This window comes from Cynocephalus volans, chromosome 17 (assembly GCF_027409185.1).
Source record: "Cynocephalus volans isolate mCynVol1 chromosome 17, mCynVol1.pri, whole genome shotgun sequence".
Classification (NCBI taxonomy): Eukaryota; Metazoa; Chordata; class Mammalia; order Dermoptera; family Cynocephalidae; genus Cynocephalus; species Cynocephalus volans.
In genome coordinates, this window is record NC_084476.1 from 11,823,867 (window position 1) to 11,841,963 (window position 18,097).

At 38.2% G+C, this 18,097-nt stretch overlaps 1 protein-coding gene across 1 annotated transcript in view; it reads left to right on the top strand.

Moving 5' to 3' along the window:
- Positions 1-18,097, top strand: part of MAPKAP1 (MAPK associated protein 1) — a 245,487-nt gene that overhangs the window by 128,817 nt on the left and 98,573 nt on the right. Inside the window, exon 6 of the mRNA XM_063081856.1 lies at positions 8,810-8,986. Within this exon, the coding sequence (XP_062937926.1) occupies positions 8,810-8,986 (177 nt within the window). The remainder of the gene's footprint in view (positions 1-8,809; positions 8,987-18,097) is intronic.

Genomic DNA, 18,097 nt, shown 5'->3' on the forward strand with positions numbered 1-18,097 from the left:
AAGTGACAGATGTGGAGTTATTCATTTTGATCATTGATCTAGACAGAAAGAAAGCCTATTATCAACATTTCTCCACCACCAGGGTCAACCACACTAGGTAATGAGTTGGTAGATATGAATGCTCTGGAGTTCCTACTGTGTGTCATACCACATGCTAAACACTTGAACTGTATTATCTTATTTCATACAACAGCTCTGGAAGTCATAGGTAATAACATTTTTGCAGGAGAGAAACTAAGGATCAATACATTAAGTAACTGCCTATATTAGTCTGTTTCTGTTGCTTATAACAAAATACACAGAACTCGGTAATTTGTAAGAAAATGAAATTTATTGCTTACAGTTTCAGAGGCTGAGAAGTCCAGAGTCCAGGCGAGGGTCTTGGTGGTGGCGACAGTGATCCAGGGGTCTCTCATGGCAGAAAATGGCAGAGCAGAGAGACTAACCTCTCATGTGCTCTTCTTTTAAAGCCCTCAGAACCACACCCATGACTACCATTTTTAATCTGTTCTCTACAGCATGTTCCTACAATCTAATCACCTCTTCAAGGCCCCACCTTTCAACTACCATTATAGGATTTCCCACCCTCAACAGTTACAGTGCAAAACTAGACCTGCACCTCTTGCCATATACCAAAGTCAATTCAAAATGGATTAAAGAATTAGGTATAAGACCTGAAACTATAAAACGATTGATTAATGGAAAACATAGGGGAAACACTTCAGGAAGTAGGACTGAGCAAAGATGTTATGAATAAGACCCCAAAAGCACAAGCAACAAAAGAAAAACTAAGTAAATGGGATTATATCAAACTTAAAAGCTTCTGTACAGCAAAGGAAACAATCAACAGAGTGAAACAACAACCTACAGAAAGGGAGAAAATATTTGCAGACTATACATCTGACAAAAGATTAATATCCAGAATATACAAGGAACTCAGGCAGCTACAAAGTTAAAAAACAAATAACCCAAATAAAAAATGGACAAAGGAGCTGAATAGACATTTTTTGAAAAAAGACATACAAATGGCCAACAGGCACTTTAAAAAATGCTCACTGTCACTAATCATCAGGGAAATGCAAATTAAAACCACATTTAGATATTATCTCACCCCAGTTAGACTGGCTATAATCAAAAAGACTGAGGATAAAAAATGCTGGCGAGGATATATAGAGAGGGGGACGCTCCTACACTGTTGGTAAGACTGTAAATTAGTACAGCCACTGTGGAAAACAGTATGGAGGTTTCTCAGACAACTACAAATAGAACTACCATATGATCCAGCAATCCCACTTTAAGGTATGTACCCATGAATGGAAATCATCATGTCGAAGAGATACCTGTACTCCCATGTTTATTGCAGCTCTGTTTACAGTAGCCAAGATATGGAACCAACTTAAATGTCCATCAATGGATGACTGGATAAGGAAAATGTATATATACACAATACTACTCTGCCATAAAAAAGAATGAAATTCTGCCATTCGCAGCAACATGGATAAGTTTGCAGAAAATTATTTTAAGTGAAATAAGCCAGGCAGAGAGGGAAAAATACCACATGTCCTCACTCATAAGTGGGAGCTGAGAGAGAAAGAAGGAAGGAAAGAAAGACCATAGTGGTGCTTTGGACTTGCAGAGGGAGAAGAGCATACCTAGGGTTGTGGTGAAGGGGACAGGGAAGGCGGTCAGGAGTAATTGGGTGGTGGACACAGGGAATAATTGCAATTCGTGGTAACAGGCATGCTGATGGTATTGATCTCATCGTTACATCTTGGGCACAAGTGGTGACAATCAGCTTTGTACACCCTGAATATGCATAATAAGAAAAAAGTTACAGTGGGAATTAAGCTTCTAAATACATGAGCTTTGGGGGCACAATTCAGTCAATCCACAGTATTGCCCATGATCATAAACTTAGCAAGTGGCAGAGTCAGGATTTGAACCCAGGTCTGCCTTCATTTCCCTTGCTCTTCACTACTGTGCTATATAAAGAAATGAGGCTCTTCTCATAATGGTAGCACCAGGGACATAGCTATTTAAGACCGACCTACTTTCTTCCTTCCTCCACTCCCTCCCTCCTACCCACTAAGCATTTATTTACATGTTGTCCACACCATTGCAGACACTGTGCTAGGCATTGGGGATACAGAATCCTAAAATAAAGTTTATGGCCTCAAGGTTCAGGCTAGTGAGTGAGACAGACGCCTGATCACACGTCTAGCTTGTGTCATTGAGACTTCCAAGAATTGTGGACATCCAGAATGCTGTAAGGAGATAGAGAAGAACTTTTCTAATTTTGCCTGGAGATGGAGGCCTGCACTGAGTGGGAGTGGAGAGGGATGTCAGGGAAGCCTTCCTGGTGGAATGGATGCTTGAGCCAAATCTCAAAAGATGACTAGACAGACTATGGACAGTGAGCCTTCAGGCCGACAAGCCTGTGTGAGCAGTGATGAGAGCTGGCATGTAACCTGATGAGGAAACTGTAAGCAGTTTTTGTAGCTGAAGCCAAAGATGTACGAGTATGTTCTGGAATGGCAAGAAATTGGTTGGAAGACAGGGCAAAGTGTAATGTAAAGTGTTATGGAAGCCAAGTACTTTTAATGGGCTCTTTCGACTTTATTCTAATGGTAGTGAAAGGCTTTAAGCAGGGGAGTGACAGTATCACATTTATGTTTCTGAAAGATCTCTCTGGTAGTGTAATTGAGGGTGAATGTTTATAGGACGAATTTGTAATAGACTTCATGAGTTTCTGAAATTTAGAATGCTACTAAGTGAATTGGTTTGAACAGTGTCTCTGGTTCAAAGCAGTACAAAGGAGGACTTCCCAGAAGTGCCAAAAATGATGGGATTAGCGAATAAGAATGTTAAAACAGCTTATTACAAACATGCTCTGTACGTTCAGTATGACAGAGCTCTATACATGAACGTTATGAGGAGAGAAATAGAAGATTTTTTTTAGAAGATATTTTTTTAAAACTCAAATGGAACTTTCTGGAAGTGAAAAATATTGTATCTGAAATGAAAACTAAACTAGATGAGATTAACAGCACTAAGAGAAGATCAATGGACCTGAAGACATAATAATAAAAACTACCCATGGAGCTCAAACAGAATAATATGAAAGTCTTGATTCCACTTAGAAATTAATAGGCATTTTTTTTTTTTTTTTTTTGTCTTTTTTTTTGTGACCGGCATTCAGCCAGTGAGTGCACTGGCCATTCCTATATAGGATCCGAACCCGCGGCGGGAGCGTCGCCGCGCTCCCAGTGTTGCACTCTCCCGAGTGCGCCACGGGCTCGGCCCTTAATAGGCATTTTCTCCGTAGAACTTCTTTACCAGAAAGTTTAGACTTAACTATTCCTGTGTGAGGTTGCTGTGGCTGTACAAACCTTATGATGTTATTTATGAATATTTACTTTCCATTTTACGGGGGTTTTGGAGAAATGTAAATCTTTACTGTCTTAAAAATATTTTTTCTGACTACAGAGACATCAGCTTCTGAGCTGCAGTCCTCGGGACCTTTCTTTCACTAATACCTGACATACTTTTAATATTGATTCTGTCATCAAAGTAAACAGGAAAGCCCAAGTAATGAGAGTTTTGGACATTTCAGAATCATGTGCTCTTTTATTTCTCATTAATAATAATAATTTAAAAGTATTCATCTGTCTGATCATTATACTTAAGTGTGTTTTGCATTTTCCAAAGATAAGAGTGAAGTTTTGTGAGTATTGTAAATTGAACATTTGGTAGAAATCTGTGATGAATTTTCATACATGAATTAAATGCCATCTCTATATGAGTTACGTGCTTATGTTGCTTCATAAAAGCCACACTGGCCTCTTTGAACATGAAATGGATATTGGTCAACAAGTCAATGAAATAAATTTTTCTAATGAAAATTTTTAACTTCACTTGATGAAGCATGAATAAGTGAAATTTATTATTGGACTTATTAAAGGTTTGGTTCCATATATATTACATAAGTAGTATATATAACAATGTTTATATATACTATATATAATAATTTATATACAATATGTGTACTTATATACATCCTCCCCCCTCCAAGGATTTTTTGGTAACAGGTTATGTTTTGCATGCATTCATTGTTCAATCATCCAATCGTCTTGTCGACTTTACGGTTCCTGAAAGGGACTGCTCCTTCCATACCATCCCAACTCTAAAATTAAGCCTCTTCCTGTGGATTCAGTTATCCTGTACTTGTTCATTATTCTTTTGGTCATTCTTCTCTCTCTGGTAGTGACTCAAAAACAGGACTTTTAGGTTCTTTGCCTCATGCATGCTTCTGTGAGATAGTTACTTCTATTTTTGTGTAATCTGAAGCTTATGAGCAGTAGAAGAAATCTGAGAATACTTTTTCAAGCAAGGCACTGTGCCGTGAATTAAATCGTTTAATCCTGTCAGGACCCTTATGCAGTAGATGTGGTTATTTCCTCCATAATTCCAGAACTTGCTAGAGAAAACGACCACTTAGGAATCAGGGGATGTGGATGAGGCACGAGGCTCAAAATCTCTAGGACAAGTGATTCTCTTTGTGTGGTGGGCTGGGAGATTTCCCTCCATTCTTTGTACTGCTCCCTATTTCTAAATTGTATACAATAAGCATGTAATGCCCTTATCAAAAATAAATTATATATTTTATAAAGAAAGGAAAATCAAAGTTATGCGTACTTGGGACATTTGGAAAGTATAGAAAATTAGGAAAGAAAGAAAGATACAACAATCATCATAATACACTGAACTTCCAAAAGGAGAGAACAGAACTAAGGTTACCAGAGGCGGGAAGGGGCGTGGGTATTGAGAAACTGGTAAAGGGCCACAAAAAATGATTACATTGTGTATGGTTGAATATGCTAATTATCCTGATTTGAGCATCACATATTACACACAGTTATTAATAGTCAACGCGGTTATCCACAGATACATATAGTAAATTATGTCTCAGTAAATAATAAATAATAAAAAAGAAAATTAGGAGGAAAAAAGTGCCCATGACTTAAATGTATACATAACCTTTGTAAACCTTTTGGTACATTTGTATCTGGTATTTTTACGTGCATACAATTGATAATTTTTACACAGTTGTAATCATTTCTCACTGTTTTTTCTCCATAAAAAAGTGAGATGCCAGTACTCATATCTTAATGGAATGTAAAAATTCCTCTTTCATCCTCATCTCTTCCTGTGCTGCCTTCTTCCCTTGTCTTGAGCTGCAATCTCTGACACATGTGTATTGCCTAGAAAGCTCTATTTGGTTAACAGATACCACTGTGACAAGTAAGAAAAGAAAAAGAAAAGCTTATTACTTCCCCTCTTCTCATTAACACATACCTCATTAATAATTCCCCTTATGTTTTTTTCATAGAATGATTCAGGCTACACATTCATGTATTCATTCATTCAACAAATATTTAAGTACCTTCTAAATGCCAGCCATTTCACTCTTCAGTAAGCATGCAAAGACAGTATAAGAATCCCTGCTCTTTAGGAGAATGTAGATGTATATATAGGAAAAAGAACAATGTGATTGGTGATATGCAGAAATACTGACCAAGTTCCATAGGACAACAAGGGATTCTCCTAGAGAAATCAAGGAAAGCTTTTTTCAGATAAGAAAATGGAGCTCAGAGAGATTTGGTCACAGCTGGTTACTGATTGAGTTAGCATTAAAACCAGATGTGACTGCAAAAGTTTTCCCTGTTCTTTTCACCAAACTACGTCATAGAAAGGTACCCTGTTTTCATTATGTTGGAAGCTCCATATGTTCATATTTGGGGGATTCCTGAGTCAGGGACCAGAGCTGCCCCTTTTCTTTTCTCTCCCTATTTCAAAATACCACCAATTCTGATTTGATCAAAGAGTAATGGAACAGAAAAGTAGGGAGACTTGTTCTCTAGACCAGCTTCGCTCTGAGTCATCATGAGCATGTTACTCCTCTTTTCTAGGTCTCCATTTCCCATCTGCAAAAGTGAAGAGGTTGAAATCTTTCTAAGCCTCTAATTTTTTATAAGTAATGTGCCAGGGTTTTCTCCTTCTTGTCAAAATATGTGGCATTTTCTTAGGAGTGAAGGTTCCCAAGTGCCTTGGGAAGTCTTGACACGCCAAGGCTTTGGCAGAGGGATAGGTGGGGATCAAGAGTGAGGGCTCTTGACTGCCTGGGTTTGAATCTCAGCTCTGTAACTTACATGCTGTTTAATCTTGAGCAAGCCACTTAACCCCATTGAGCCTCAGTCTTCTAATTTGTAAATTAGGAATAATAATAAATGACCCTTTCACGGAAATATTATAAAGATTCAGTGAGCTTATGTATCTAAACTATTTTGCACAGTGTCTGGCACACAGTACTCAATAAATGTAGCTAATGACAATAATAGTGTTGTATTAGTACTGTGTTCTACAAACTAGTAGTAGTTCATGCATAGACTATGAGATTTTAGTCACTGTTTCCTCAGATTTTCATTTAAGGGTTGGAACACTGTTTGCTGCTAAACTTTACTGATGACCCAGAAAAGACTTCCATTAGTCTTGTATAACTTAGCAGGAATCATTCTTTTCCTTGCTGTGTTCCCAGTGCTCAGGGTAGGCACTTCGCAAATGGTTTTTGAATGAATGATTTCACACTTTGTATTTAAGAACTGGGGAGAATAATAGCACTTGGCACTGAACCTTTTGGTTCTCAGATCTTAGCCTGTGACATTTGTTGAATTTGTTTTGAGGGGATTTGGGGACATCCCATGACAATCAAAGCAGAATTCTTCTGACATCAGCATTTGGCTTTCTGCTCTGATCAATAGATTTATTATTTGCCCTTGAACCTCTGAGGAGCTAGAGAATTCCAGACATTCCTCAGGTGGATTTACATGGCAGTAAGTAATCTGTGCTGTCTGTTGCTGGTTCCAGCAGTGTCTGCTCTGTTCATAAAAGCCTGGAGGCATAGTGGGCCCAAGGCTGCAGCACAGTGGACATGTAACTCTATTTACAGTTGTGAGAACATGCTGCTCAGTTTCGTTGTTGCTTTGTTGCTCTAATATGCATCCACAATTTTTAAGGATCGACATAACTCTAAAAGTTAGTCTTCATCTGACTTTATTATTATAGTTTCCTCACCATTTATTTTTTACTTCTGTTATGTGCTAGGCACTACATATATCAGTTCATCTAATCTTTTCAACACTGAGTTAAGTGATTATACCCTTTTTATAGAAGTGGAAACTAAAACTGGAGGTGAAGCTTGTTCTCTGAAATCATGTAGCCCATGAGCCTTGGAGCTGAGATTTGAACTTAAGTCTCTCTGACCAAAAAGCTCTTAGCTACTGTACCAGGACATTTTCCTCATCTAAAGTGCTTTCTTTTGCTTCTACAATTGTTTTGTGTTTAAGTTTGTATCCTGTTACAAAGATCCAGAAGTTTCCCATACCATTCAGAAATGAATCTTAGCAGCATTGCAAATACATGAATTTTATAATGACAAACATAGCCAGATTACTTTCTTGTTACCCATCCATTTAGCAAATTTACAGTTTCCATTAATTTCAGTCTGTCCTTATTACCTGTTTTATATAATAAATATCTCTTAGTCATGACAGACTCAGTATAGATCACCTGAAGTAGGCTCTCTCTCAGTAAGCAGAGTTGCAGCTAAAGATTTGTAAATTAATTGGGAAAATTGCAAATCAGGTAGTCAGTGAAATAATTCATTGTCACATCCAATCAATAAACTTTGTAAATCAACTCATTTAATTCAAAAAATGATCTATATAGATCAAGTAACCAATTAAACAATTAGCATACACTTTACAATTAATTAATTTAAGCATCAATCATGTAATTAAAACTCCAAATTTAAGCTGTAGAATTAAGAATTCTACTGCCTTATAAACTGTTAGATTCATGCTTCTGAATGCTAGTAGATTTGTAGTTTCACAATTCAACTTTAGAACAGGGTATCTTAAATTGTTTCAGTGGATTTCAGTTTTAAATTGTCCATATGTTAGTATAGTTTCCCACCCTTTTTCAACAAATCAACTTTTTACTTGCCCCAAAGAGGGAAAAGGAGGTTTGGGTTGGTTCTAAACTGGGTAAGACTGGAATCTGGAAGTACTGACTGGACCTTCTAGGGAATTGAGAAATATCCAGAAGTAGTGGAAAGGGCCAGGTGTCTGTGTCAGGATAAATTGGGTCATTTGCTTTTATTCTGCTAGGGATCCATAGTGTTCGGAGTCAGATCATGCCAAGTGACTTAGGTGCTCTTTAGAGAGAGGAGAACTGTGTGGATGGTCTTGGTTACCTTCAGTACTTCTAAGCTAGAGCCCAGATATTTGCTTTCCTATAACCATATATCAAAGGCCTCTAACTCTTCACAAATAATATTTTCCTTCTTTACAGTTTTGTGAGTATCTCTTTTGTGATATTTATTTTATTTACATTTTTATTATAGCCACTGTAGTGCTTACGTTTTTCTTTTCAGTGTAAGCTTCCTTTAGGGATGATACTAAATCTTACCTTTGATCTAAGGGGTTAAGTTCTGTGTCTTTCCTATAACATACTCAGTAAATGTTGGAAAAACAGAGTAGTATAAAGACTCTCATTCACATTGTTTTTCTCTGCTTTGCACTGCCTTGTGTTTCTCTATAAAATGAAGGAGTATCTGGGGGTTCTAATTATGTTGCTAGTCTTGGGGAAGAATCAGTAGTGCCCTCAGTTTGCTTGCTTTACACCATAACCTCTGGTCTCCTTTTCCCTTCCCTACCTTGGTATTTACTCACCTTTTTGCTTTTCCTTTCAGTGACAATGTCAGTGCCTACTGCCTGCATATTGCTGAGGATGACGGGGAGGTGGACACTGATTTCCCCCCACTAGATTCCAACGAGCCCATTCATAAGTTTGGCTTCAGTACTTTGGCCCTGGTTGAAAAGTATTCATCTCCTGGTCTGACTTCCAAAGAGTCTCTCTTTGTTCGAATGTGAGTACTGACTCCATTATTTATCTCAGTATCTTATCCGTACCTCATAGCATTTTGGATCTGATTTTGGTTTTGTTTATCAAATGAGTGATATCTGGTATCTGGAGAGTCCACATGTAGTGATTACTTACAGAGAGTTGTTGGGGACAATATTTGCCTTGTATTTCATGCCTCTTCACCAAGGCTACAGGCAGAGACTGTCTTGCGTTGGCAAATTGTGCAAGGTAGATCTCTGAACATCATATCTAGAACCAGTCTTCTGGAAATACTGGTGCACTTGGGGCCAGTGAAGCAAAACTTCCGGGTTTGCGTTCTTCTCTTCAAAGAATCCAAACTAGACGAAAATTACATTGTGGCCACTTCTCTTTTGTGACTTAAGATCAAATTTGATTTTTCTCTCAGTTGCCTTCCGTTAGACTGAGAAAAAATTGTTAACCTTTTCTGTGCCTTTGGCCGTCTGGTAGAGCCTATAAAAGCCTTTCTTAGAAAAGTGTGTAAATGCATAAAACAAAGTTCACTAGAATATTAAATAATTGTGTTATATTTAAAGTTATCAAATTTATTTTATAGTAATATGTATGGCTTTACTAATAGGTTAAATAACAAGATCCAGTTGCAAATCTGTTGTTTCAAAGTGATGACGAGTGTAAATAGTACTTGAGAAATCTGCAGCGACTGTAATGTACCGTGGTGTTAGCTATGACTGAGTCACTGGCACTGCTAATACTACTGTGATTTGTTGCCTACACTTACAATGAAAGGAAATGCTAAATATCAGAAGTTAGTGAAAGTAAAAATGTAATGTTTGTCCATTCAGGTTTGTAGAGCTTCTGTGTTTTACCCACATGACCCAGTTAAGGGAAAACCTACAGCATTGGGGCTTCATTCTTAACCTAAGCTTTTCTAACCTAGGCCTCTGCTGTCCCTCTCCTGGCCTTCTTCTGGCAACAATAGTGATCTCTTTGGCACCCCCTGCTGTTAGTAACCAGCAAATTAACTATCCAAAAGAGCAATTGCTTTAGAGGACTTTTTTTCCCCGTCTCTTTAAAACATACTGCCTTTGTTTGAGATTTTTACTGAAAATAGGGTTATACTCTATATAATAAATCAGTATTTTGGGTGTTTCTACCCTTGAGCAAAGAAAAAATACCTGAATGCCTTCAGGTGAGCTGGGGAGTGGCTCCTCAAGCTTTCACAATGGCCATTTCATCCCTACTGTGAGATCAAATTTGGCAGTTTTTTTCTTTCTCATTTTAGAGGCACTAAAACAACAACTTTAAAGAATGTATAAAGTAATTTCAGTTACCTAATGATCCCACTCTTCTAATATAACTATTTTCAGTTTAGTATAATTTCCATGCCTATATGAGGGTACTTCAAAAAATTCATGGAAGAATAGAATTACAAGAGAATATAGGACTGGCTGGTTTGTTTACTTGGGAGAATGTGGTGCTAATAAAACCAAGGTTAAGGGTTCAGGTCCCTGTACCAGCCAGCCACCAAAACAAGCAAACAAACAGACAAACAAAAAGAGAATACAAATCTTTCCATGAACTTTTTGAAGTACCTGCTCATATTACACAGTTTCACTCCTAACGTTCATATGTTTTGCATTATTTTTATTTAACATTATATTATATTTTGATATTTGTTCTTAATTCCCACAATCTATATTATTATAGATCCCTGTGCCAGGGATCTAGACAGACAACCTTACTCTTAGGGAGCTTACTATCTACTGGGGAGACAGTTGTCAACCAACTCATTAAAATGTGATAAGCAACATAAAAAAAAAAGTGTATGGGATGTAATGGAAGCCTGTCACAGAATATTTAGATGGTTTTCTTGTTTGGGTTTTAAAAAGTAATTCTATAATGATGGTCATTATCTATGTTCCTTTTATTTCTGTTGAATAACTTTCTTAGGATCATTTCCTGTAAGTAGGATTATTGGTCAGAGTAGAAACATTTTTAGACTCTAACTTTTTATTGACAAATAACCCTCTGAAAATTTACCAATACAATGCTACCAAAAGAATTCATTAAGCCATTTTTTTTTTCAGTTTTACCATCACAAGGTATTGTCATAAATAGTTTTTTTTTCTACTTTAGAAAATGCATATAGTGGCATTTCAGTAGTTTTTACTTGCATTTTTATTGATTATTAATAAGTGACTAGAAGAGTTTTTACTATATAAATATTACCATATAGTCATAGCAGTGTTTTGAACTGAAAGTCCTTTTCAAAGCAAGAGACTTTAATCAGTGATTTTCAATAGAGTGAGGTTGGGGCTTCCCAAGAGAGGCATCTAAGTACTACACAGTGTCTCTTTACAAACCCCACCTTCTGGAGATTGGGGGGAGGGAAAGGCTTTTACTGGGGGGTGCTGGGGAGGCTTGCCTGTACCCTTCACCTTGGTGTTATAACACCATGCTCTAACTAACTGAGCTAACTGGCCAGCCACTCTACTTTAAATTTAATACTCTTGTTTTTTCTCCTGAATTACTCCCATCCATGTGCTCCTACTCCCAAAAACCTCCCTAGTCACCCCTACCCCTATCAATTGTTTTTCTATTTTAAAGTTCAACAGAGTTTATTTGACAGGTCTGTAGTGTTTATGAAAATACAAGGTAAAGCGAAATCTTTGTATGTGAACATTTAGAACAAGTGTCAATAAATTTGGGGTTTTTTTTCCTCTCAGTTGTCTGATGAAATAGTACAGATTACTGACCATTTGCCCTGTGGATATTTTCTTGGTTCAGCAACCTCCCATTTGCCTTTCTGGTCTATATTCTAAGTTAGAAAATCATCTCCTGCCAATGCAGGACGAAGCAGATTTTCAGGAATCTTCAGGGATGTGTCTGAAGAGAGACAAAGCCCAGCAAAATAAGTAAAGTCATACCTCCTTTCCTTCTTTACTTACCCCCCCTTTCCTCCTTGCATCTCTAGTAGAGAAGGGACAGGAAGTAGCCGGGCTTAACTTAACTGAAGCCAAAAGAGGGGAAGTAGTATTGACAATAGAGAGTCATCATATGTTATGTCATTTAACCTCAAAATAGCCTAGTTTTTATTATGACCAACTTAGAGACATGTAAACTGAGGCCAAGCAGTATTCTCAGGCCTGTGTTTGACCCTGTGTATGACTTTAAAGTCCATGCCCTTTCCAACACCCACCCTGCTGAGAGGTGGGGGTGGGGGGGATAAAGCTAGTGTTTGTTGAGTCAGTCAAGTGACTCCCACTGTCTTAAAACTGACATTCAGCCACTGCTATAGTGCAGTAGGTAAGGGCACGGTCATCATTGGAGCCAGACTTCTTGGGTGGAGATTCTGACCTTGTCCTTAAGTAGCGTGTGTGATGCTGGATGAATTACTTAACTTGTCTGTGTCTCAGTTAAATGGGGATAATAATACTCATAGACTGGTTGTGAGGATTGAATGAGTTAAAAATGTAAAGCACTCAGAACAGTGCTTGGCATATATAAGCATTATTTGTTAGCTTCTATTATTGTTGTTATTAATAAAACAACCCTCTGAGGGCAGGAACTGGATTGTCTGTGCCCCATACCACCCAGCATAGCTCCATTATATGTATGACAGAAATATTTCTAGAATGGGTAACTGCTTAGATCTCTTTTCTGCTTCTACATTTTTCTTCTTCTCCTACTTTTATAGCAGAGGAGGAGCAGAGTTTAGATGGACATTGCTCAGCTGGACTGAAAAAGCTGGAATAACTTTAACTGAACATGGGCAGGATGTGGATATTGGGGATCTGCAGACTTTCAAATTAGTCCTTGTGCGAGCAGACATCCTCTAAGATAGTAGCAAGACCATAAACTCCTTGAAGACTGGGAGGGCACAGCCTTATTTATCTCTGTACCCTTAGCACCCAGCACAGGGCTTTGTAGAGAAGGAATGAGTGAACTTTCCGGTGTCTCTAGGCTGCCAGGAGGACCCTTGGCCAAGCACTGTGTCCCCACCTTGCTTTCTGAGCCTTTTGAATACCAGGAAGCCCCAGATTGCCTTCTGGCCTTCAAAGGCCCTCACACCACCCAACCGGGAGACCATAATGTACCATATTTCCCTTCAAATGAGGTAGCACAAGCTTTGAACTTAGGCAAACTTCAGTTCAGGTTTCAGCTTTACTAGTGACTTTTGATACGTGACTGTAGACAACGTTGGCTCAGTTTCTTTATCTGTAAAATGCAGGAAATAGTAACTACCTCATGGAATTGTGAGGAGTTTTCTCAAGCATATGTAATGTACAGAACTCTTTCAAAGGAAAATGAATTCTCTTGAAGCTTCAGTATTTACCCAGATTAGTTTTATTATAATGCTACTTGAATACGTAGAACTGTAAAGTTCTATAATGTTCTAGCTATAAATTCCGGGTTTTTATACAACCTAAACAAAGTTTCAAATTAAATGCGAGTAAACTATAACATTTAATAAAATACACATTAACAACTTTAATATGAAAGATGATGTTTTGCTGAAAATAAATTGCTGATGTTGGTTTTAATGGGTGTTGAATGTTTTATTGTCAACGTGACTCTTTTGATTTTCATATGAAACACCATGATTACCATATTATTTGTTCTTTTAAGCAATGAATGTATTTGTACCAATCCATTATTTTAATGGGTCAGTTGATTTATAGTGTATCCCCGCCCCCAGTAATAAGCATTCTTTACTAGGAAAGTCTTCTTTGCATTTGTCCCACCATACTTTCTGTTAGTATGACCAATTCGTGTCAGTTTGCCCAGGACTTTCCCTGTCTCAAAACTGAAAGCCGTATATCCAGGAGCACCCCCTTGCCACCCCCTGTCTCAGGTAAACCAGGACAGTTAGTCACACCGCTTTCTGCTGATGTTGGTTGGTCTGTACATAGGTAGGCTCTCTGCTTGATTGATGCCTCTGCCTGATTGATACCTGTGCACAGTGTGTTTTGGGCACCAAAGAGCACTAATTGTTCAGTGATCAGCAAGGTTGCCCACTGAATTCTCCCACCATCTTTCTCTACTCAACAAACTGTTTTTGCGTGTAGCTTGCAGTAATGCCATTTTACCTTCACTGAGTCTGTTAGGCTGCTGGAACACACAACCATATCTCACCAACTTATCCCAGGAATTGGCAAACTTTTTCCGTAAAGGACCAGATAGTAAATATTTTAGGTTTGTGGGCCATGTAGTTTCTGTAACTCAACTCTATAATTATAGTGTGAAAGTAGCCTTAGACAATAGAGACGAATGGTCATGGGCTAGATTTGTCAACTCCCGGCTTATCCCAATGAATCTATTTCCTGTTCACATCTGTCTGATAAGGGCCAGGTGGCACTCCTGGGTATTTCTCCTTTAAGCAGTATCTCAGGGCTTCCCTAGCTGGGTAGAGAGTGGGGAGCATGAAAGATAGGGAGTGGCCTACATCTATATCTATCTATCGCATAGATATATAATATATATGGCTATATGGCATATATAATATATGGTGATATATATATAACTTTGCTCTTAGTTCCATGAAAATCATATATGTAGATGTCCATCTGTATATGATATAGATGTTTAGATATACATATATACACATATATGTGTGTGTATATATACAGTCATTTGCTGAATTTCGACATTTTTGTCAACAGTGAACCTTGTATATGGTGGTGGTCCCATAATATTACAATGGAGCTGAAAAATTCCTATTGTCTAGTGATGTTGTAGCTGTTGTGTTACAGTTGCCTACAATATTCAATACAGTAGCATGCTGTACAGATTTGTAGCCCGGGAGCAATAGGCTATACCATGTAGCCTAGGTCTGCAGTAGGCTATACCATGTAGGTTTGAGTAAGTACGAGGGTACCTCAAAAAAAACCTTAATTCCATGAAGAAATGGAATTAAAAGATATGTGAATCTTTCCATAAACTTTTCAAAGATCCCTTATATACTTTACGTTGTTTGCACAACGTTGAAATCACCTAATGACACATTTCTTAGAATGTATCCCTGTCATTAAGCAATTAAAATTTTAAATTCTGAAACAGCTTTTGAATTCATCTGTTGACTGCTAGGGGTCCTTGAACCTCAGGAAATGCTGCTGTGAGGATTAATATTAGCTCAGACTGGTATGTAAGAAGTGTTGCTTTTCTTGTTGTTTCTGTGGGACATTTATCAGTCTGAATAATTCATGCTAAGGTGTGAATGGGGTTTAACCTTCCTTTAAGGTAACTTATTACCTTAAATGAATCCCTATTTAGAAAAGTGTTCTGTGGAAAAGAATGTGGAGTTGGATGTCTTCTGATGTCCTTACTAAGTCAGGGCTGGATCCAGCCTTCCCCTCCAGGGTCCTTGGATCCCAGGAAACCCCTGCAAATAGAGTTGTTTAGGGAAGGTGAATGGATTACTGTAACAACTTGCGAATTAGGAGCCTGCTAATGGAAACTGCCTCCTTTACCAAATCTGCAAGTGAGTTTCTAAGCTATCCATTTTTCTTGATTGATTTGGACAGAGCAAATGTGTATATAAACAGGAATCCCTAACTTGCTGACTGCTACCTACTCTGAGCCTAAGCATTGAAGGTGTTTGGATATCAGGACTGTGGGAGGGGAGAAAGAAGAGGTTGAAGGAATGGGAGGGTTTTGGCTGGCCCCCAAAGCCAGATAAAGACCTGGGTCTTAGATGGTGCCCAATGTCTGGTGAAATGCTCCTTGCCAGCAATGACCAAGCCAAGGCCCACTACTCCTTTAGACATAGTTGGATAATATTGAGTGGACTAGGTGCTTCCTAAGGGGTGGGACCTGCCTTGTCTTTCAGCTTTGTCCATTCCCTATTATAGGACTAATTCATTCAGAATTTATGAAACGGAATTGAGTTCAAAAACAGCAATGAAAAAAGCAGCTGTGATGTTGTCATATATTACATGTGTTGACATTAAAGTTTCACACAGGATTCTACTCTGGAGTGGAAAAGAAGGGCTTTGAGGGAAGAAAAGTCAAGGCCAGTAAAATGGACAGAATCTCCCTATATCAGAAATCAGTAAGCAATTAAACTGCCCTCCTCTATGTGTGTTTTCCTTAAAATGTTTAATATACTAGATGAACATGAAGAAGCAACAGTTCTAACCAAGAGCTGCAGAGCAAATGGAATCCAGTTAGGGTTTTGCTGTTTGGCTGAGGGACCATCAGGTAGATGATGGAAGGTCTTGCACCAGAAGCTGGGCTGCCTTGGGCGGTGTGGCCAGGAGGGCTACCAGAGACTGCCTTGGCTGCTCTTGGCTCCGCATAAAGGGAAAGGGGATCTGTGTTTTTAAGAGTCATGTTCTGTCCTGTATGAGGGCTTTTCGAAAGTGTTGGTAGTTTTAGTTTACTTTCTTGATGATATCTCCAAAGAACACACCCAGTGTGACCAACCCTTTATTAAAGGGTGTCATTAGCTTGAAGCCTTTCCTACTTTTAATGTGATATTGCCTTGCAGTCTAGAGAAGAAAAAGGAAAAGAGCATTTTTGCACACTCAGTTTCATGCCTCTAGTAGCCATTATCTCATTTATTCCTTATAAGCACCTCATTTTTATAGTATATAAGCTAAAGATCAGAGACAGGTAGTTACTTACCCAAGTGCATACTGTTCAGTAAGGGGCAGAGCTAAAATAGAATAAGGAATGAAAGAAGATGTTCTTTGTAACCAGGCCTGACAATATGGGTATAAATTATATCCTAGTTATTTATTGTTTGCTCTAGTCATAGAGGACCAACTGTGTGTTGTTTCTTTTCATTCTGTTGTATTAGCAAACATTTTCATTGTCCAGATTGTCTTTGTGTATGAAAATATAACATATGCAGCTTGTTTAATTTTGTATTTGTAAATCTGACTTGATTTCCTTTTTGGCAACAGCTACTGTCTAGAGAAAAGAAAAGATTTTTCTTTGTGTCTGTTTAAAGTGACAGAAATATTGGAGCAAGTAATAAAGATGGAAAGCATTAATTACATACTTCTAAGAATTTAAAGGTCAGACAAGCTAAATATGTATGTTTTGCTCACTGGAATGTCTTTCTGTTGAAATTGTGCCAGGCTTTGTTCCTACAGTAAAAGCACACATTTTAGATAGCCATCAACTTACTTTAAGTTCCAAAAATTTTACCAAATTTTTGCTTTAGTTACTATATATCTTAAAAGTTTAGGACTCATATTTCTGAAGTTAATGTGATTTGTTTCATGATACACCCCCTTTGGCCATGTTTAGTTACTATGTCTCATTTTGATTTCCTCTGTTCTTCCCTCAGCTTATGTTGGAGTCTGTCAGCTGCTGCTATGTACGTGTCAGGCTAGTGACTTGTAATGTTTATTAATACAATGTCAGTCTTGCTGTTGGAAAAATGGTGATGCTTCTCAGAAGGTTGCGATAGAACGAAACGTTTGATTTCCAGATCCTGTCTGCATAGCATGGTGAATACATTCTCAGATGTTATGCAGTTCACTGACCTGACAGTTATGGAACCCCGCCTGGGACCCCGTTTCGGCAGGACATATTTGAACAGAAACAGTTTGCAAAACTTTACACACTTAAACTCCTGCCAAGGCAAACTGTTAGCCACTTGAGTTTGTTATAAATACCCAGTGGCAGTGGTTGGAAGTAACCCATGGTGTGTTTTATATTCTGAACTGAATGTGAATGTCTTTGCGGTTATATAGAGTAGTAAATAATTGAGTTTGATTAGGGAGAGGGACCTCATTATCCCCCACCTGTGCCCAGCTGGAAGGGGAGGGTCGAAATGAAGCCATTAGCTGTCTCTCTTACTGGCATCTCAAAGAGCTCAAATACATCTGTGTCTTATTTTCTTTTCTGGCACAATCAGTCGAGCAAGCTAAGCAGGCATGACCAGATTTGGCAAGTCCCAAGGACTCTGGCAAAGATACACAAGGAGAAGGCGGAGGGCAGTCATTTTGGCTTCTCACTGCCCATTAGTCTAGCGAGTTGTGCTTTTGGAAAATGTCTGTTTTGAAAAAGAGTACTTTGTACAATGTCAAACATTGCATGCTCACACAGTGTGCTTTGATCTTTTAAAAAAATTTGGTCAGTGCAAGGGGAAACAAAATGTGTCATTCACACTAGTGTAAACTTT